Genomic DNA, 21,933 nt, shown 5'->3' on the forward strand with positions numbered 1-21,933 from the left:
CACGAGCTCCCGAGCCGAGGCAGGCGCGCGCCCGGGCCCGCGATCCCCCCCGCCGGCCGCGTCGCAGCCCGGACTCCCGAAGTCGCCCCCTGTCGGCGCGTCCGTCGCTCGCGCCTCGGCGGGCGCCACTTACCCCGGGCAGAGTCTTCTGCTCGTGCAGCGCGCTCTGGGCCTTCAGCGCTGACTCACGCTCGCAGTAGGTGAGGAAAGCGCAGCCTGGGGAAGGAAGCAAGCGCCGAGAAGGGTCAGTGGGGCGCCCCCGGGCCGCCGACGCGCCCTCTCGCCCGCCCTCCAGTCTCGGCCCCTCCCCGCTCTGTGTCCCTCTCCCCACCTCTCTGTCTCTCCTGTGCACTCCACTGGAGCTTTCTTGCCTCTCCGTTTTCCTGTCTGTCTGCTTTTTGTCCCTCGCGTTGCTTTTCTATTTTGCTCACTCGCCGAAGTCTCCCCCCCTCCTGCATCTTCCCCCCCCACTACCACCACGCCCCCTTTCCCCGCGGGTCCCTTCCTGTCCCCATGCCCTGGTGCCTCGGCCTTCTCCCTCCCTCCTTCCCTCTCTTTCTCCCCCCGGGTGTTGTTCTGTCTCAGCTCCAGCCCCAGTACCTCCCGGAAGGGGCAGCTTCCAGCCCTCACCCTCAGCCCCTCTAGTCACATTGAACCATGAACTCGTTCTGGCCCCTTAGGAGTGCTGCCGGCTGCTCCATCAGGGATGATGGAAGGACCCTCCAGACCTGCCCTTGCCGAATAAGTCTCCATCTGTAGGGAGGACCCCAGGCCTGTATGTACTAATAAAGTGAATGGGGCTGTCCATGTGTCCCCTGCCATCCCATGTGCAGTGATATCTCCACACCCCTCAGTCAGAAGGCTTCTTGGGCATATCCAGCCCACCAATGCTCAACACTGGACCTGAGGCCCACTCTTGCTCTACCTCTAATTCCCTGGGCAACCCTGGCAAATCCTGTCTCCTCATGTGTGCACTGAAAGGGCTGACCCAGTGGGCTCCAGGGTCACTCCAGTGTACCTTTCCCCTTAAGTGACTCTGACCATGCCTTACCAGGGAATCTGGATTTTACAGAGCAATGTACCTAACTCAAGGGGTGACTCTTAATGCTGGCCCTTCAGGCATGGTGACAAAGCAAAGAGTATGCTTGCTAGTGGGAGAGTCTCTGGCAATTCCTGCAAACTGCCCATTGTCAGGGGCCTCTTCCTCTGCCTGCAGATAGGGCTGAGCCTGGAAGACCCAGGCCATAGGGAATGTCAAAAAGCCAACTTTGGCCAAAAGAAGGCTTGAGTCTCCAGGGGAACCCTGCAGGTTGGGCACCTCCCTTTTTTCCCCCAGGATTCTTTCCCTCCACTGCCCATCTTCCTTTGTTCTCAGGGTCTTCTCACCTGGTATGCCTTCTCTCCCCATTTTCCAATCTTCCAATCCCACCCATCTTTAAAGAATCTGATCAAGTTCCACTGACTCCAAGCGGCCCTTCTTGACTGCTCTAGTCTATCCCAAGCCAACCTCACTTTTTGGGCACACATTCTCATGGCCATTTGTTAACTACTTCCTAAGTGCCCACTGTGTGCCAGGCTCTGTGGCCCAGGCCCTCTTCCTGTGAGGGCTGCAGGCTGCCGGTGCCTACACCAACCCTGTTACCAGGCTTTCTCTGGCTTCTTGCTCCCAGAAGAACAGAGTGCTCCCAGCATCCTCCATAGTCCCTTTGTCCTCCACCACCGAGTGGGGGGGGGCGCACAACCCTTCCTTTTCTTCCAGTATAGGAATTGGTCCTGCCTCCCTTCCCCTTCGGAGAGGAGATGGAAGGGAATGTATGCATGAGGGGGACAGAAAGATAGGAGGAAGGAAGCAGGGAGAGACACCTGGGAGGCAGAAACTCTCAGCAACCTGTGGGCTCTGTGCCTTCCCCACCTCCAACTCTTGCCCCAGGCTGGGAGGACCTGTGAGGGCCAAGAAACCTCTCCTCCACTCCATCCCATCCCTCCCCATCCAGACCCCAGATCAGCCTGCCTTCTCCCCACTCCTCCCTCCTCCCTCCTAGTCGTGGCAGAAGGTTATTGATGGAGACACCAGGGGACTGAAATGAATAGCGGTCAGAGGCCCCCATGACGCCCTTCCTCCTGCTGCTGCCTGCCTCTCTGGGGGCCTCTTTCCTCCTGTCCCTTTCCTGGCCTTGTCCTCTGCCTGTGCCTGCCTGCAACTGGGAGGCAGCCACTGTCTTGCTGCAGGCAGGCAAGCCAGCTAGGGACAAGGTCAGGGGCAGGTGTAGAGAGGGAGGAGAAGGAGGAACAGGAGGAGGAGGAAGGTGGCAGGTGGAGGGGGGAACAGGGAGGAGTCAGAGAAGAAAGGAGAAGTAAGAGGAGGTGAGAGGAAGGCCAGGAAAAGGAGGAGGAGAAAGAAGGGGAGAAAATGACCACATTGTTTTGGCCCAGGATAACTAAGAGGAAAGGATCCCTGGAAAAAGAAAGAATCTGTTGCTTTTTCCAGCTTCCAGGAATTTCTGCCAGTGTTTTTGAGAGCTCACAGCTGCTGTGAACCAGAATCTTTGAGGGAACACCCAGACCCCATGTGACCGTCCGTGCCATCTCCACCCCTTGACCTCACCTCCTTCAGTCCTTCCTCTTGCCTACCCCCTTGCCTCCTTACTATTTCTCAGCTCTGCGAGGCACACTCTGCCTTGGGGCTCGTGCACTGATTAGCCCCACTCTCTGCGCTGCTCCTTCACTCCCCACAGGTTTCTGACCCCATGTGACCTCCTAGTGATGCCCTTTCTGACCTCCTTTTACACAGCACCTCTACCCCAACACACCCCTCCTCTCTGACCCCTTCTCCTGTTTACTCTTCTCTTTGGCACCCCACTGAGCTATTAACATTACATGTTGGTTCCTTGATTGGCAGTTTCCCCACCCTCCAAGGGAGATCCAGGACGTGCTTCTGTCCCATTCCTGCTTGGTTCTCCCTGCCCACAACAGGGGCGGGATCTCAATGTGGATTTGTCAAGAGCACTGAATCCTGCCCCAGCAACTTGTACAGGGCCAATAGGTGGGGGGCATGTGTCCTCATCTATAAAAGGGGAGAGCCATCCTCTTCAAAGGTTTGTAGGGAGACCTACTAGCCAATGAGTACTAACAATCTCTGCAGAGCTCTCTAATTGCAGAGCATGGCATAACCAGAAACTCTCCTGGTCCGGTCAGAAGGCAGAGTCCCTCCTTCTGTCCCCCTGCACATCTGCCTGGAGGGACCAGCCTTACAGAGGCACCGGTTGGGGCAGACCCACCGGGCCCTCCTCAAGCACTCTCTTCAGCCAATCCCATGCCAAGGCTCACTACGTCTCACTACAGCTCTTTAAAAAAAAAAAAAAAAGGAAAGAAAGAAAGCAAGTAGATACGGATAAGCAGCTATCAACCGCGGACTCCAGTGTGCATGAAGGGACCACATCTGCTCCCTTGCGGAGGGCAGCACCCTGGGGGAATAGCAGCTTGGCAGGGAGGGGGTGGCTTGAGAGGAGAGTGTGCCGTCTCAGGGTCCTGCAGAATGTGGTGGGCCTGAGGTGGAGGCTCAGGTGGGACTCAGGGAGACCAGGGGAGGAGAGAGTGCCCAAGCCTCAGCCACTGGCACTTGCTGGCCTCTCATGTGTAGGGAAGGGGGGCACACAGAACCCACTCAGAAACGCTAGTTTTGACTTCCCGGTGCTCATGGCTGCTCCAGCTGTGAGGGTGTGTCGGGGGCCTCAGCTCAGCAGTCACCAAAGCCCTGCTCACTCTCTGTGACGTGCTGAGCTGACCTGTCCCCAGAGACACACCTGGTGAGCCCTCTTGGGAATTCGCAGTCTGAGGAAACGGGATTCTCTTGGGGATACGGCCTGGGAGAGGAAGCTTAGATCAGGCTCTGCACCTTGAGAAGGTCTGAGAAGGGAGGACCTCTCCCCAGGGATGAGGCCAGTGGCCCAGGATCCCCTCCCCAGCCCGGCCCTACAAGGGGGCTCTTCCTTGGGCTCACAGAGAGAACAGGAGTCCATTGTGGCTGTTTGGAAAAGCAGAACAACTGAAAACCACCGAAAGGTCTCTCAGTGCGGGGATGGTTTTATGTTACAACCGTGGAATACACTGCAGCAGTTAAATGATGAAATGGTCCTAAATGTACCAGCATGGGAAGCCACAGTCAGATGCGAAGAGCAAAGTCATGAAACAGTATATGCCCGGTACACGCAGTGAAGACATAGGCCATTAGTCCATGTGCACCCAAATCTGTATTTACGCCATGGCACAAAGTCTAGAAGCTGAAAACAGGGAGTATGTCGGAAGGTGGGGCATGTCTCCCATAATGTTAACTGTTTTTGGGTTGGTCGACACCGTTAGACACCAGAATGTATTCATGCATCACTTGCACAATTAATTTTAAAGGAAAAAAAAAACTTTGCCGAAAGAGGATAGGATGAAAAGGGAGGGGGTGTGAATGGGTGAGCCAGACCCACAGCCTGTTTTGAGGGGACAAGATCATCAGGAATCAGCTTCCTGACAAATTCTTCATGAGGGGAATTATCACGTGAGGGTTCAGCTATGTCCCCATCTCAAAGCTTCCTCTGAGCTCAGGAATTGAAGCTGATTCCTCCCACCCAGCAAGCTGTGAATGGCATATTGGTCCCGTGGCCCTGAGTTCCCGATGTTTGTGGGATAGAATCCATGACTGATGGAGCCCAGAGCCTCCCCATCTCTGCTTTCCAGTTCTCCCCTTCAGCCAAGTGACCCGTGACGCTGAGATGGGCTCTGAGGTGGGAAGTGTAGAAGGGACTCTCTCTGGCGCTACGACTTCGCTGCTCAGCTCAGCTTTCATTTTTCCTGTCCCACTGTCTTGGAGGTAGGGTCCCCCAGCACCAGCCCCTCCCCTGAGTCTCCGCTCTCTCCCGAATCATGGACCTGAGCAGAACAAAGCTTCAGCCCAGAGAGCAGGGATGGATTTTGGAAATCACAGGAGGTGAGAGTGGGGGCAGAGAGATGTCATACTTTGCGGAAATTCCCATGACAGTGCCACCAGCAGCAGCTGTGGCCTGGGTTCCCTGCACAAGGCGGCCCCCACACCCACTCTGCCGGCCCGTAGCCTCCTGCCTCTCTTCTGAGGCTCTCACTTCTACCATGTGCCCTGGCCGAACAAGGCCTTCCCTCACTCGCCCTCATGGTGACATTTCACCTCTTCCCACTCATCCTTCACATTTACTTGTCCTTCCCATTTGTTCCTTGGCTTATGTCTCTGAAGAGACTGTCCACTCTGTGAGGGTGGAGACAAGGGCTTCTAAATGGAGGACTGAGCTTCTCACTCAGGCATGTGAGGGCTGGGAGACCAACAGAGCCATGGGGATGGGAGAAGGGGAGTCGCCTGGCAGTGAAGTGAGACCGGGAAGCCCTGCAGCAGGGAAGGAAAGGAAGGGAAGAGAAGGGTGTGGTCAGGAGAGGTTAATCAGGAGCCAGGAGCCCTGGGGAGCTCTGCAGAGCCATGGGGAGGGAGGCAGAGCTGGTGGTGTCAGGAGGGCATTGCGGGCTGAGGTGCAGGTGGGGGTGGCAGACACACCCCTCCAGCCGGGCAGCCTGCGGATGATGTGACGAGGGGGCACCACTGGTTTCCGAGAAGGTGGGCGGGTGCCCTCTCCCACGTGGGGGAAAAACACAGCCCGGCAGAATTAATTGCGCAAGATGGCAGTAATTTACAAAGCCCCTGTGTGCGGGGATAAAAGGCCCTTGTCATTGTGAAGTGAAGGAAGTACAATTTCCTGCCCAACTCCAAGCAGGGCTGAAGCCTGGGGTGTAATCATCACGGAAGGGAAGGCTCCCAACGTGCTCCCTCCTCCCACCCAGCCAGGCCTTGGCTTCCTACTAATTGAATTACAGAATTAGCCAGAGGAAGGTGGCCCTAGAATAGAGAGATCTGGACTTTAATAAAACATCAGATCCTTCAGGGCCTGCACTTGGCCAGCCTGGAGGAAGTAAGAGGAAACTAGGGACTGGGAACGGGGTGGGGAATGGAAGGGAGAAGCAAATGCACCAACCAGCCAGACCAATGGGTCAGGGAGGGACTCCCTGTTCAGTGCGATCTTCTTGGTCTGGCCAGGAAGACCCCCTCCCGCCCCCAAATCTCCACCCGTGGACCTGCCTAGTTCCTGAAATGCCATCCTCAGAGGATCAACTTTCAGTGGTTCTCATGGAGGCTGCACCTGAAAATCACCTGGAGAATCTAAAAAACAAATATAGGCCCTGCTGCAGAGAAATTAAGGCAGAATCTCTGGGGGTGGATAGAGAGAGGGAGGGAGAGAGAGAACATCCGCCAGCCTCCCATAAAGAGGGCCACCGGTGTTCTGAAGCCAAATCCGCCCCCTCCTCCCCGCCCCAATCCAGTTCCTGTCCCCCATGGTCTAGGTGAGCAAGGTGACCTCTCCAGTGCTTTCTGGAGCAAATGTCCCCTTCCTCCCTTCCCGTGCACGCAGGAGACACAGCTGCAGAGCTGTTCCTCCCGTACATGCTCTTCCCCTGGGAATGTCTTCCCACCTCTGTGCCTGCCCCAGGTCTGCCCTTCCTTCAAGACCCACCTCTTTGGGTCTCTGGGTCTGTGAAGCCCAAGGCACCTATCTGGACCCGCACAGTCTCACCTTCCTCTGATTACTGCCCCAAGGGTGAGCCTTGTCTGCTCATCTAATCCCTGAGCAACTTGAGAATGGGCCCTTAGGGCTCAGCAGAGCCTGGTGACAGGCAGGAGGAAGAAGCCAGGGGACTAGGACACGGTCTCTGCCTCTCTTTTCCAGGGCCCAGCCATTGGGTGATCCTCCTGCCATCTTCCCAGGACCTGTCCTGGCTGTTCTGGTCCCCCCCTGCCCCGGGTTCTTTCTACATGGAGCTTACTCCTTTCTCCCCCATGCCCAGAGGAATCCTCCCTGCTGGTATTCCAACAGCTCCTGTGGTTCTCCTCTTTCCATAGGAGACGGACAGTGAGCCCAGCCATGTACAGGACTCTGACTTCCTCTTACAGCTCCACCTCCATGGGCTAAACCCAAGCCTGAGCATCTTTTCCCCTGCTGCCTCTGCCATGCCTCTCTCCTTTGGAGCCCACATGTCCTTCTAGGAGTGATGCGAAGATTTCCCTAACCACACCAACCCCAGCCTCTCTTAAAGCCCTTACGGATGGCCCCTCTCGCTTGGCCGTTAGAACACACATATTTGTCTACCTTGCATTTATGTGTGTTTTGCCCACATGGAAATCTGCTACTATAGGAATTGTCAACTCCAGGGTCCTCTTCTCCTCCCAGGGACAGACATCACTGAATGCAGGGGTGGATAAGCTTCACTCTGCCCCCACCTGGGTGACAGTGATCTGAAATGCTGGGGAGGGATGACTGGCTGCAGGAAGAGCAGGGTGTGTGGAGAGGGTCTGGGCCGTCTGCCCTTCGGCTCAGGCCCCCGACAGCGGCAGGAGCCATCCGTCTTCCTCAGAGGAGGCAGGCAGGGGAGATGGGTGGAGCCCTCAGCCAATGCATTAGGGGTGTAGGCCTGCCCCCTCTTCAGAGCCCTCCAGTGCTGAAACTCTACCCTTGGCCCTTATCCTGTTCCGGGGCTCAGCACTGCCATCCTGCACCAACGGTCTTTAAACAGGAAACTCCAGAGGAGAGCATGGTGACCTGTTGAAGTGCTTCTCAGCGATAACGGTTGCATGACATGGGAGAGTTACCCTGGCTTGCTGTGACCCTAAGTGTGTCTCTTACTTCTCTCAGCTCTCCTGCCCTTTGTGGCCGCAAGACAGAGATGGGCACAGAACTAGGGGAAAGGGATGTCCCCAGACCTACACTAGGAACCCCCCAGGGATTGGGACCCGCCTTCTCTTTCTCTGCGTGCCAGGCCTAGGGCAAGGCCCAGGAACCTCAGACCCAGGGACCTCATTGGCTCTGGACCTCAGAGGATGAAAGGAGCAGAGGGCAGGCCTTTGCCAAGTGTCTCTCCTGCCAGTGGCCCTTGTTCACACCCTCAGCACTGGAGAATGACATGTCTGGTGTCGGCTGCAACATCTTCATGGCACTGTGAAAAAGGACAAAGACTGTACATGACATATTGATGGCCTCTCCCCTCTCTCAGCAAAGAGCTCTTGGTGGTGGAGCCTGGCCCAGGGAAGGTCTCAGCCTTTCTTAGGCTCAGCCCACAGGCAAAGGACCACCTGCTCCACTGACCCGTGTGCTGGCTTTGTTCCCACAGCCAAGGGGCTGCTGTGTGCCCCATCTCTAGGCCAAAAGCTCCTGCTGGTCCCCATGATGGCACACAGTACTCCCTTTGTTCCTGTCTTCATGGAGGCCTTCACCCACCACGGTGCTATTGCTCCCATGAGCTCAGCCTTCTCTTACCTCGGGAGTAGGCCACAGAGATATTGTCAGCATCTGGCAACTAGATGAGGCTGAGTGGCTCACAGAGACCTGAGGCCCCCTGATGGCTGTTTGGGGCTCAGTTCCTGTTGTCCCCTCCAGCAGCCCTGGGCAGTGTCTGGACCCTGGGGTCCCTCATGGGAGATGTCCTCCCTCCACAACTCCACCCCATGGCTTGCATTTGGGACAAAGCGCTCCGGGATGACCCCATTCTCTTCTTGCAAAGACCCAGATGAAGTCAGCTGGGCTCTTGGGGCTTCCCTGGGCCACAGGTATTGAGCTCCCTCTACGCCCAACGCCCCCTCCAATGTCAAAGTCAGGCCATGGGCTCCTCCACAGAGAGCTCTATCTGAGCATCAGGCTGGATTTGAAGTGCACGTGGGGCATTTGTTACTCACACGGATGCCAGGATAAGCGCTAAAACACAGACACTGAACCGTGTTCCCTTCTAATTAACTTGGTTGGGGAGTTTAGATCTTCCTGTTTTGAATTTTCTCAGAACAGGGAGCACCTGCCGAGAAGCCAGGCATGACTCAGTGGGAAGGGACTGCTAGCTCACTGAGTGCCACAGGGGAAGGGGCTCTCAGAGGCCCCCTTGGCCTGACCCAGCCAGTCACTGAAATGTGGGAGCTGGGCCACAGGCAAGGCCTCTGAGAAAGCAGGGCCATCTCAACGGGTGTGGGAGGGAAACCATATTCCTTTCTCAGACCACTTCTGTCCTCCGTGTTCCCACGTCCACTGCTGGCCTGCCACAGCCTCTTCCTCTTATCCTGTCTTGTTGCCACTGCAGTGCTTGGCTGGCTGACCTCAGCCATGCTGCTGACCCCAGGCCTGGTGCGCTGAACTCCTCGGTGTATGGGAATGACGTGGTGCAGGACCAGAGCCCCTCAGCAGCCCCCAGCGTTTGTCAGGTCATGTGTGTGTCTCGGGCCCACAGAGGAAGCTCAGTGGATGCTCATTGAGTTGCATAGAATTCCCTTTGTTGGAGCTTTATGTGGTGGTTGGACCAGCTAAATTAAAGTGGGGGGCATTTTCCCCAATAGGATCCCCTTCCCCATGTAGGTGGAAATGTGGGGGAATCCCTCCTTGGTATGCTTCTGAAGCCCCCAGCTGCCTCCCTGAAACCGTCCCTGGCATATCCACAGAGACAGCTCTCTACCCCACAATGTCCTTGTGCGGTGGGGGAGCAGCCTCTCTTGACTCCTTTCTCCCTCGAAAGGAGAGATCACAGCCTCAAGGCAGGGGACTGCAGAGTCCCTTTGTCCCTCTTCTTGGTCGCACTGAACCACACTTCTCCCCAGCGCATACCAGTGTCGCCTCTGGGCCTTTGCTCTGACTCCTCTCCCACCTGAGATGCCCTGCTTGCTTGCAGGGGTGGAGTGCGGCGGGGTCCTCTGTCAGCTCCTACCAACTCTGCAGCCCTCCCCAGCTTCCCAGCACTCCCCGATTCTCCTTCCAGTAAGTTCTTCTGCATCCAGGTGTCTAAAACATACCCACAAGGACTTGGCTGAATAGAGTTTTCTGCGGTTCTCATCTGTGGGAACTCAGTCTCCCTACTAGACCGCAGCGCATGGGGCTGGGCCTGTCCTGTCCATCCTCGAACAAGTCCCTGGATGGGGCTTCGCCAGACTGGCTGAGCTGCTGAGAATCAGAAAGGAGGGCCGCCAGCTCCACTTTGATTGTGCTCGGGCACTCAGGACCTGCCAGGTGAGGTGAATTAATCTCACCTCTCTCTCCTGGCTCCTTCCTAACAGCCCCTAATTCACGTAAAGAACCAAAAAAAAAAAAAAAAAAAAAAAAAAAAAAAAAAAGCAGCACACCAACCAAGAAATTCCAACCTCAGCATTCAAGACAGGCTATTTTGAAAAGACCAATAGCCAGGAGTCCCATATTACAGGATCTATGTTTGGAAAATGTGATTTTCTTTTTAAAAGCAGAAAAACAATCTCACACAGTCCTGGCAGGCCATGGTCCAGCTCTCGGCAGAGGGTGTCTTTTTCATGATCTCGGCCACTTAAGCCAGTCTTCTGGCTGGGCATTGGGCTTCACCCAACATCAATAAGATAGGTTCAATCACAGGCAGTTAGCAATATTTAACCTGAGGGCTGCGGCGAAGGAGTCCTTAGCAAATGTGATGGGAACACTGGCCCCCGTGGGTTAATCCCTCAAGCTCTCTGAGCCCTGGCAGCCGTTCACACTGTGGGAGGGATACAGGCTGGCCAGTAAGCTGGCCCCAATCCTGGGAAGAGATAGAGCCACTGACCCTTCATTCATCGCTGACCTTGGGAGTGCCCAAGGTGGGCGAGAGGCAAAAGGCAAATGGAGAGGGTGACCTCAGGGGTGTGGAACGGAGCCTGGCATTCAGCTTGATTTCCTCTCTCCCCAGAGACTTACCCACATCCCACAGAGCCCACCAAGAAAGAAGACTGAACTACCTCATGGGTTGACAGGTACGTAAGACTCAAACCATGTGACTGGAATGTGTGGTAATATCATCTGTGGAGGGAGGGAAAGATGATTCATTCATTCCCTCATTCCATAACTCTTTACTGAGGGCCCACCATTTCCCATTTGATGAAAGACATAGAGGAGACCCTAGGTGAACAAACTTGCAAGGCTGCGTGATCCACGTGCCAGGAGCATACCAGCCAGGCAAGGTTTGTGCGGGGCTCGTGCTAACAGTAACACTGATGACTGGTTATCTGCTGGGCATTGGTCTAAGTGCTTCACATGTATTCAATCGTTTAACACAATAACTCCATGCAATAGTACAATAATCATCCCCATTTTACAGGTAAGGAAACAGAGACACGGGAAGACGAAAGACCTGCCCTGGGCCTGTGGCCAAGTCCCTGGCAGAGTTGGGCTGCCAGATGCAGCAGACTCCTGCAGAGTCTGTGGCCTTAACCCTGGGCTCTGCCACCTCCTGGAGGAGGATGCTGGGCTCTGCTCAGGGTAGGGGCAAATCAGCTCAGGGCTCTCCCCGACTTCCTTCCTTCCTTTCTTTTTCAGTCTTAAGGCTGGAATCCCATTTTCTCTCTTGTCCGTCTATTTAATTCCTTTTTTTTTTTTTTAAAGATTTTTATTTGACACAGAGAACACAAACAGGGGAGCAGCAGGCAGGGGGAGAGGGAGAACCAGGCTCCCCACTGAGCAGGGAGCCGGATGTGGGGCTGGATCCCAGGACCCTGGGATCATGACCCGAGCTGAAGGCAGACGCTTAACCCACTGAGCCCTCCATGCAGCCCTTAATTCCCATTCTTGACTACTCCAGGATATACCATTTTTCCCCACCCCTAAACAAGGTAACATCTGACCCCACAGTTTCTGTCACCTGCCAGCTGGTGCCTCTGGGAAAGCCATTTAACCCCCATGGCCTGGTTGCTTCCATCAGCAGGACCCCTGGGAAAGGGGTGCAGTCTCTGAGGGAGGTGGGCCTGGCTCTGACAGTAGCCTCTGCCTTGTTCTGGGAGCCATGGGTAGTTTGGATAATTTGGGTAGTTTACGTCATCCCACTCCAGCCTTCAGGCCTCAGGTTCTTTAGAGGGGAAACAAGCCGGTGGCACTCACCTGCTGGGGTCATGGGCATCCAGCAGAGTGCCCGGCATATCACCAGTGGGGAGGGGATTACTGTTGCCACCCTCATCGGGAGCAGCAGTGGCGACGTGGTGCTTAAGATGCCCTACAGTGTGAGAGAGAACATTGGCATTTATACTGTCTGGTGTCGTCTGCTTCCCTCGTGTGGGACCTGCACACTTGATTATAAGCTCCCCCCCTCAGGACATGCTCACCAGGCCAGGGACCTAGTCTGAGTTTCCTGCCCTTCAGCAGGCCAGCACACTGGGGGGCTCGGAGGAGTGCCTCGTGGTGCTGGTGCTCCCTGAGCCTCTAGGATGTGAGTGTGTTTTGTTTACCTCCTGTATCTAATATGCTAATGACAGGAGGCACTAATGAGCTGGCGGGGACGTGACAAAGAGCTGGCTTCATGCTTCCCCAAAGAGGTACCTTAGTGTCAATTGTTTCTTTTCTGAGAGGAATTGTTAAGGCCTGGGAATGTGGGCTGCGAGGGCTGGGAAGAGGAAAGGGGGGTCTCAGGCAAGAGCAGGGCAGGTCCTTGGCAGAGCCTGGGATGGGCAGCCCCGGGAGGGTGGTTGTGGAATCCTATCATGTCCTGGGGAGGGAATGGATGTGACTCGAACACATCTGTGTTACTCACTGACTTCTCGAAAGGCCCCGTGAGCTCCAAGGTGGCGGTGCCGGCCCCATCTGCTGTAGACCCTTCGCCCTGCTCCTGGCACAGGGCCCGGCATGGTCACGGGAAGCACAGGGTGGATGCCGGTTTGGCATGAGAATGCCTACCGAAGGCAATCTCTTGGTGGGTAAAGCAGCCTTCAGCAAGTCACCAGATCTCTCTGGACCTCGGCTTCCTTTTCTGTGAAATGGGTTTGATATCCCCGCCCATGAGTCCGTGTCCCCAGCATCCAGCAGAGTCCTGGCACATAGTGGGTCCTAGCATAAATTCATCAGTGAATGGATGAGTGGAACAGGAGGGAGGGAGGAAGTGTACTTTGTCCTTTAACAGAGAAGGAGACAGATGTGTCTGTAAGTCAAGGTGATCATCCCAAAAGCATGCAGCTGCTCAGTGGGGGAACTCGACCCCAGGTCCCTGCCCAGCCTCCTGGGCTGAGTGAAGAGAGCAAATCTCTGAGAGGACTGGAGGGCCCAGGGCAGCCCTGAGGAGGAAAGCAAGCAGACGCTGGGTGGTCAGCATGGAAGGCCCCAGATGAAATGTGTAGGAAGCAGAGTATATCAGCAGATGGAGGTGCGTCTCTAAGGATTTGCACCAAATGCAAAGGGAACAGGAACAGATTAGTGTGAGCATGTCGGGGCTCAGTCCATCTGGGATCCCCGCCCCTGCCTCGGAGGATGGTGAGCAGTGGCCAGGGCTAAGGGGAGGGGGAGGCACAGGTCTGAAATGCTCATATGTCCTAGTCATGCATATGGTTCTATTCTCTGTTCTCACTGCCCCCAAGAGGGTCTGAGGGCAGGAAGGAGTGGGGGATCCAGTAACTTCGTGAGCTGTGTCAGGTATAGCTGACCTGAGCCCTGCCATTATCACTTCCATGATGGGTCTGGCTCCCACAGCTGGCCAAGGCTCAGTCTTTGTACCCCCGGGTTTTATCCTTTCTCTCAGCTTCCTAGAAATTTCCATTAGACCTCTGCTTTGTCTAGGCTGAGCTGACTGCACCCCATGGCCAGGAAGGCCAGCTGGGGAGCTGAGGCCTAGAAGGGGAGAGCCGGGCAGTGGGTGTCATAAAAGGGATGGCTGCTGGCCCTCCTCCCTGGCGTTTCCACTCCCAGGCAGCTGTGGCCCTCATCTGTGGCTGAGTGCAGAGGCCCCTCCCTGGCTTGACACACCCTGTGAATTGCCGGACTCCAGCAATGCGGGCTGTGGCTGAGAGGCTGGGCTGGCTGAGACCAGAGGTTCCAGAATTTCGGTGAAGGAGGTAGGAGTAGTAGCAATGCAGACGGTGGGAGACCGTGGGTGCAAAGGCCCCCACTACACAGGAGTGGGAAAATACCGGGCTGGAAGTTGCCACTTGGATCAGAGGCCAGGACAGAACCCTTCTGGCAAGTCCCTGGCCTTCTGGGGACCTAGGCTTCCTTGTCTATAAAATCCTGACCTGAGCAAAAGATTGGCTCTGGCAAAGTTCTGGGGAATGAAAACGGGAAAGAAGATTCAGAGTTTTGGATTTTAATCCTGATTCTACTTGTTTTTGAAGGCTTCGGTGGGACAATTCTCCCCACCTCCCCCCACCCCCTGGCACCACAGCCCTTGGCAGACTTCTGAGGCCTACTGCCCTCAATTCTTTCACTAAATGTCCAGGGGCACCTGCTCCTTCCCAGTCGTGGCCTGGGGGGGAAGGGAAGGATAGGAGAGGAAGATAGGCGGCCAGACCTCAGTGGCACCCAGCCTGGGGAAGAACTGGGGACAGAGGGACATGGAGGAGTCCTCACCAAGTGGTATGTGCCCCAATGACCACACTTCTGACTGCGGAGGCGGGTGGAAGCCAGGGACAGAATGAGTGATGGGGAGGGGGACCCTTATGGAGGCAGGGAGTGCCCCCAGTAGCCTTGACAGAGGTGGAGAGGAAGAAGTGGGGCTTATTCCCAGTGGTTCCAGTAAGCGGGCTACCTGTGAGGACCCAGACAGGGCTGCAGGCATTTATAGTCCGATGGTGTGCTGCTTAGAAATGCACCCTAGTGTCACCTAGCAAAGGGCTAGCCCCCTGCCCCTCCCCCCTTTCCCATCACCTGCGGAGCATCTGTTCCAGGCAGGATGGGTTGGAAGGGGAGGTGCGGGGCTCAGTGGGCAGCAGCAGCCCTCAGCAAGGGCACCAACCCTGGTTTCAGAGTGGCCTGGGCTGCCTCCGCCTCCCGTGCCCAGTCCCTCCATGAACCTCGTGCCACCTCGCTGCCTGTTTTCGTCTGTGGGTCTATATATAGCGATCTCAATGCACACTCTGGAATTGGATTTGATGTAGCCCTCTGGACTCGAGCTAACTTTTGGGGAGTAGTTTTCTTGGGAGCCTGCCAGTCCAATTCCTCCCCCATGAACACTAATTACTGCACAGACCTTCTCCATGAAATCAGCGCTGAAGCCATTCCCATCCAGGCGGCTCTCCAAGACGAAATTTTTCTACTGGGAACCGACAGCCGCAAATAAACCTACCATCTACTTAGCAACAGAGAGCAAGAGCAGGCAGGAGGTGGGGAGGGGGGGGGGACGCGGGGAGAGTGGGGAGGAGAAGAGGGCTCTCTTCTTTTCTTCCTTCTGTTCTTTTATTTTACAGAAAGGGTGTAATCAGCGCTCTCTGGAAAGGTGGTACAGGGTGTCTCATAAGACAATGCAGTGGCCCAGGAGGAAGGGCAGGGCCACCTACGAGGCCAGTACCTGCTCTCAGCTGCCTGAGCTTGGCCAGAGTCCCCACTGCACCACTGGACACCGCTGGGCACCTGTGGCAGCCCCTGGCCTCTCCAGGTTTTATTCCGTGCTTCCCCACCCTAGCCTCCCCAACCACCCCGCAGGCCCGGCCCATGCCTGGGCACCCTGTCTCATCTTACTGAGGATGGCCTCCTTCCACCTCTCCGCCTAGCCAGCTCCCACTCATCTGCCATGGCCCGGACAACAGCCCACCTCTGCCAGGCAGCGCCTCCTGACCCCTCCAAAACCTCCCTTCTGAACTCCAAAGGCCACCCAGCAACGGGGTCTGCTCTGCCCCCTGCCCCCTAGGAGCCTGCGTGTCAGCTACCAAGGAAGGGGAGAGCACCAGACTGAACAGGAGCTTCATAGCACCAGGTCCTGTCTGCTGCATCGCCGTGTGCCTGCCAGGGAGAGGCCCTCTCTCCACCTCCCTTAGGACGAGCCTGAGGCTCAGATCTCTCAGGCAGGGTGCCCGCGGCCATTCATGACCTCGACCTCGGAAGAGGCAGGGCGGGGATTGAAATCCATGGGCCTGTGTCCAAAGGCCAGTCCCTGTGATCTCTCCCTTCTGACTCCCCTGAGATAGTTCTGGGAGCTATGCCTGCTTCTGCCCACCCTGTGCCCCAAAGTTCAGCTCAGGGCTGAGCACTCAGCTCCCGTTCCTGAAGCGCTTGAAGACAAAGGACAGAAGAACTTCCCCCGGAGGTTTCTCAAGGCCTAGGGCAGGCCCAGTGAGCTCTGATGGCCACGGGCCACTTGCCAGGTGTGGGCACTCCAGCCAACAAAGCCAGAGAGGCCCTCAGAGCCTGCTGGGGGTCATGACACTTTGTACCAACCTTGCCCAGTTGGTAGAAGAGCTGTGGCCTCCCTTGGCAGAGCCCCCTCTGCGTTGTCCAGGGACACGGGAGCCAGGACCTCTGCCAACAAGTTGCCTCTCCCAGATCCCATCATTTCTGTCTAGTGTCACTTCTGCCACCAAGGCTTGGTGAGTCCTTCCCCCTCTCTGGGCCTTGGTGTCTCCATCCATCGAATGGCTATGATGATTCCCGCCCCAGCTTCCCTGCTCTGGGGGTGCCACATGGGGCATGGGCTTCAAAGGAGTGGGCACCCAGAAGGCTTGAATGCTGCTCTGATGTTACTTGTCTCCCTCAAGGCCCCTGCCCCATGGGCCCTGCTTTATGCCCACTGGGGACTCTCCGGTCCCTGCCCACCCCCATCCAGGGTGGATGAGTGAGGCCAGAGCTCAGCTTTCCTCTCCAGTGAGAAGCATCTGGACTCAGAGAGAACCCAGTGGGTCTAGGAGAGTGGCTTCCTGGGGCAAGGAGAGGAGAGGCTCCCTGGAAGAGCTCTTTCTTAAAAGAAAAATCAAGAAAATGCATTATGCCCAGGGACAAACCGCCTTCATTTTGGGGACCCCTGCAGCCTTAGTTTTAAGGAGGGGTGGGGAGCTGGGGGAGCAGATGCGTGAGGCCTGTCCCATCTCAAGGCCACGCAGGGCAGTGGTTGGGAACGGGACTCGCACATTGTGTGGCTCTCTCACCTTTGAGCTGTGGTTTTGGGGCAGGTGTCTTAGCCCCTTTCTCCCTCAGTTTCCTCACCTGTAAAATGGGAGAGGAACAGAGCTCACCTCACCGGTTGCTGAGCATTAGATGAGCCCATATATGCCAAGTGTTAGAGCAGACTGGGTGCGTATAGGTGTAGCCGGGGTCCGGGTTAGCTGGGAGTCCACAGTGTGTACCAGCCACCAGGGCGTGAGCAAGCATTTCTGTGGGTCAGTAGTGCCGTGGACCACTTGCTCACACTTTCTCACTTGGTTCAGTGGCTCTGTTTCTGTTTTTGGTGTGTTTATGAAACGCGCTGAGCCCCAAGGGGCGAGACCAGAGCATTGCCTGGAGCGGTAGGTATCGTTCAGTGTCTGTAGAATAAGTCCCAGCTCCAGCCGCTGGCTGGCGTGACAGGTGTCCTCCAGAGGACGGGCCTGAGCCAAGTGGAGCTGGTCCCGCAGGCCTGGCGCTCACAGGAGCATTATCTCCGGGCAGCTGAGGCCTCCCAGGCTGAGGCTGGTGAGGCGGGGCCTTGGGGGTCCCTGGTCAGGGCGAAGAGGGAACGGCTGAGTCAGCAGAGCCCCAGACCTGTCTCCAGCTTATGTGTGAGTGGCTTCATCGGGGTCAGACCTCGGGCCAGGTGCTGGGGCCCAAGGACCCTCAGCGTCAGGAAAACAGTCTGGGCTCTGCACACCCTTCCTCTTGGCGGCTCTTCCATTTGCTAGTTTTGTTTCCCCGCTTAGGTTCCTGGTTAATTTTCCCTAGAAAAACTCTAACCTCCTTTCAGCAGAGCTCGACTCAAAAGGACACACCCGTCATGGGTCATGGGGGCTGCCCTGTGGGAATATGGCAGTCGGTACACATGTTCTGGCTGGAGCTCAGGTATTGTGGGCTTTTGGGGACTACATGGGGGTGAATGTGGGGGCCAGGCCCTCCCTGACTAAGGTAAGCACCCTCCTCCCAGGGAAGCACCCACAAGAAGCATCCTTGGGAACAAAGAGGGCCCTAGGAACAGGCAGAGAGCAGGGCAGTTAGAGATGCAGGCTTTGGCATCAGAGAGACCTAGGTTCCTATCTCGGCTCTACCACTTCCTGGCTGTGTGATCTCAGGTGAGTTCCTGAACCTCTCGGAGCCCCACTTTCCAACTGTACAAGAGAATTGATGTAGGCCTGGGATGACCCATGTGGAACTCCTAGGGCAGTACCAGGCCCCACATGGGTCCCTTTTGTGAGGTTCTTAAGCAAAGGTGTCCTGTGAATTGTGCAGCCCTCCCTGAGCTGCCCTGAAACCTCTCTTCTCCATGGGAGGGCAGGGCAGTGGCCTTGGCCGCATCAGCAGGTGTTCTCTCCCAGGCTGTGGGCAGGCTATGCCTCAGCCCTTCTGTGTCTCCCCATCCCCTCCACACCCCCTCCCCACCCCCCTGTTCTTTCTGCTTTCTCTGTTCCTTCTCTCAGGCAGTGGATGAGCAGAAAAACAAATCAAAGTTGCTTGCATGTCCTGGAGCCCGTGATGCTCCCACGAAACGATCCCTTGCTTCCCATTACCCACCCCAATAACTCTTGTATATGGAGTGTGAAGTAATTAGCAGCAGCAAAAATAATTTAGGAAACAAGAAGAAACTAATTGTATAAGCTTGTTTAGGGAAAACACAACCGATCAAAAAACCCACTGTGTAGGGAAGTTTGGACAGAGAGACCAACTCCCTGGAGGTCAAGGCCACACCTGGATCACCTGGCAGGGTCCCTTGAAAGGCCCTCGCTCAGGACAGCTTCCTCCATCCTAGCCTCCAGGAGGGGCCCACTGGTGCCGGAGCCATGGGCCCCCTCATGGGCCCAGAGGCGACTTCCCAAAACACATCTACACCCTCATCTCAGGCCATGCCATGGAGGCAGGTGGGCGGGGGGGGGGGGGGGGGGGGGAAGTGGGGAGAGAGGTCCAGACACCTGGGATAGTATGAGGCCCCAAAATGGGCCTGGTGCTCTCCCTGAACTTGAGCTTGGCCTGGGTAACAGGCCCTGCACCCTGCAGGCCTGGAAGGTTCTTCTGTGGCCTGTTGCTTGCCTTTGCCATTCAGACTCCCTTGCCCTAATAGACACCCACTACCCATCAGAGAACAGCAGTGGATTGGATATGGGGTTCCCAGGAGGTGGGGAAAACATCCGGGCCTCATGCTTTATGGCCCTTCTAACTTTTACAAGTTTGCTACCTCCTTGAGCACTTTTCCAGCTCCTAAGCTCTCTCCTATTCTCCATCCCACTGCTCCTCACTTTTTGGGAGGTAGAGGGTCAGGCACCCTTATTTCCATAGGGCAGATGCAAAAGAATGAGGAAAGCTCCACATTCCTGAATGGAAGATTTCAAAATAAGGGAATGAGGGACCAGAGAGACGCAATAAGGTCACCGTCACCAGGAAAGGCTCAGGGCTTGATCTGGGGCCGATGTCCTTACCCTGCTGGACAACTCGCCTGGCAGCTCGAGGCACCTCGGTGGATCCCAGTCTAGCATGACTCCTCTGCTCCCTGGGATCCTGCCCATGGCCCCTGAGGCCCTTGACTCTAATCTGAATGAGAGCTGGGCTGGGGGCAGGGCCTCCTCTTCCCTGCGCTCTCCCCTTAGATGAGGGGTATTGGCATTTGCTTAGAACTGCACTGTAAGGTTATTCTTAAGGACAGAAGTCTCACCTCTCTCCCTGGAAGCTTCTGTCTGCTATCTCCTGACACACCTTCCCTTGTCTGGGCCATTAGATGACCTCCTAATTTGTCCCTTGGCCTCCAGTGTCTCAGTCTCAGGCCAGCTTCTGATCTGTCACTCCCTTGCTTTGAAACCTTCTGTGACTTCCTATTTCCTCCAAAATCAGCACATGCTTCTCAGCCTTGCCTCCGTTGCGACATGGGTCTCTGTCATCCTCCTCAGTCAGGTCTCGTGTCCGAGGAATTACTTTAAATGTCGGCTCCTCAGTGAGAAGTCAACTCATTGAGAGCAGACCAGGGTATATACCTGGTTGTCCCTCCCCCTCTCTGTTTTCACCCGGACTCACAGCGGCTCCCATGTGGCCCTCAAGCCACAGTGGCCTGGTGTCCATCTCCCAGACACACCACTCCCTGCTGCCATTGCGGCCTTGAAGGCTCATGGCGCCTTACATTCAACTTGAGCAAAGGGTTCCCATTATTTTGTCCACTACCCAGTGTCCTGGATTCCCCCACGCAGATGATTGGCACCTCCAAGGCAGAAACTTGGGAGTTCTACATTCTTCTCCTTCAACTCACCTACCCCACAGACACCTCCAAAGTGGGCTTCTCCTCTCCACCCTGCCCCCGCCCCATGTAACTTCATCATCACTCTCCTTCCCGTGGCTCCCAAGAGCAGCCGTCATCACCGCCCCAGAGTTCCTGGGCAGGCCTCCTCAGGGCTTCTCCTTCTCCCACTTCATGTCCCTGATTGGGCTGAAACCTGGTCCCCAGTTGCCCTGGCAGATGAGACAGGGCGGGCTCTATCGATGGGCGGGGGGGGAACCTCAAAGGCCAGCCTAAAACATCAGAGGCAGTGGAGCTGATGGAGATTCTGTTGGAAGCCCCGGGGAGGGAGCGGTATGCGTGCACCGTCAGGCTGGAATCAGCACATGGCAGGAGCCAGGGGAAAGCATTTGGAGGCAGGAGGGCGACTCCCTACAGGCAGGCCCCTCTGGGCCCATTTGCTGCATTAATTGCCTGACAGAGTTACAGGGCAGGTGTCCAGGTCTTGGGCTGTGGTCTTGCTGTGCACTCAGCCGCTGAGGTCTTCGGAGGGGTGGGGGTCGGTGGAGTGCTAGGAAGGTAAGTGTGGAGTGGTGCCCCCCCACCTCCTGCTGGGCTGATGGATGGCACTAAGTATGCAGAGGTAGGGCACGCCTGTCCTCCAGGCTGGCAAATGCCACAGGTGCAGCCGCAGGGGAAACAAGCCAGCTGCTCCCATCACATCTGCTGCGTGTGCTGTTCAAGGTCATGCGGTGAGCTCAAGTGGTCTGGTGGCCTGGGGACTTGAAGCCCCTCTCTGCCTTTGGCGGATCCTCTTAGCTAACCATCTCTTCCTGGCTAGGGAAGCAGAGGTGGGAGGGGGGCGGGTCCTGTCCCTCAGAGACAAGCCATGTCACCCTGAGTATGCCGGCACAAAGCTTAAGATTCGTCTCTAGTCTTGGCAAGAGAACAGCCATCTCTGCAGTCTGCAGCTCACCTGCTTCTAGAACCACCTCTCCTGCTGCCTCAACCCATTTTTCTGCCTCCAGAGCCTTCTGCTCTCACTGCTCCTGCTCTGATGTGGCCTTCCCACCCCAGAGCCCCATCCTGACATTTCTGACGCAACACCAGTCTCCCTCCCACCGGCAGGGCTTAGGGTTCAGCCACTCAATGGACTTCAGCTTGTTTCTCCCCAACTCACTTATACAAAAATGAATGTAATGGAAGAATGCCATCAATTTGATGTCCTCCCCTCCAATTAAAAAAATATTAGCACTTCCACCTGCCTGTCTATAGTAGAATCTAGAGGATACTGACTTCACAGGGAATTAAATACTTGGACATTTTGAGTTCTGCAATAAGTACCACGAAGCTGGGCTATCCAGGCACTGGGTGCCCCAGTGATGTGGGAGAGCCACGTGTGGTACAGTGGAAAAATCCAGGAAACAGCATCTGAGTGTCTGGCACCTCTCAGTTGGTTGGCCTGAGACCTAATGCATCTGAACCTCAGCTTTGTCATCTATAAAATGGGGATAGAATGTATTGGACAGGGTAGCTCCTAGAATCTGGGAAGGCAGGATACAGTGCACACTCAGTAAGGGTTGAGTTAATTTGAATCAAGTTGGAGACTTTGAAACAGACAAATCAGCTTGGAACTTTACAAAAAAATAAGACATCAGTCATATTATCCAGCAATTACACACAGCTATGTACCCAAAAGAATGGAAGACAGGCATCCACAGAGCTACGTGTACAAATATATTCACAGCAACACTATTCACGATAGCCCCAAAGTAGAAA

General features: G+C 55.8%; 1 protein-coding gene across 22 annotated transcripts in view; it reads right to left on the bottom strand.

Moving 5' to 3' along the window:
- The window catches only part of CELF4 (CUGBP Elav-like family member 4), a 281,790-nt gene that overhangs the window by 205,833 nt on the left and 54,024 nt on the right, over positions 1-21,933 (bottom strand). For all 22 annotated transcript variants that reach the window (XM_034642660.1, XM_034642657.1, XM_034642656.1 and 19 more), the window contains exon 2: positions 134-216. In XM_034642660.1, the coding sequence (XP_034498551.1) occupies positions 134-216 (83 nt within the window). The remainder of the gene's footprint in view (positions 1-133; positions 217-21,933) is intronic.

Source organism: Ailuropoda melanoleuca, chromosome 14, assembly GCF_002007445.2.
Source record: "Ailuropoda melanoleuca isolate Jingjing chromosome 14, ASM200744v2, whole genome shotgun sequence".
Classification (NCBI taxonomy): domain Eukaryota; kingdom Metazoa; phylum Chordata; class Mammalia; order Carnivora; family Ursidae; genus Ailuropoda; species Ailuropoda melanoleuca.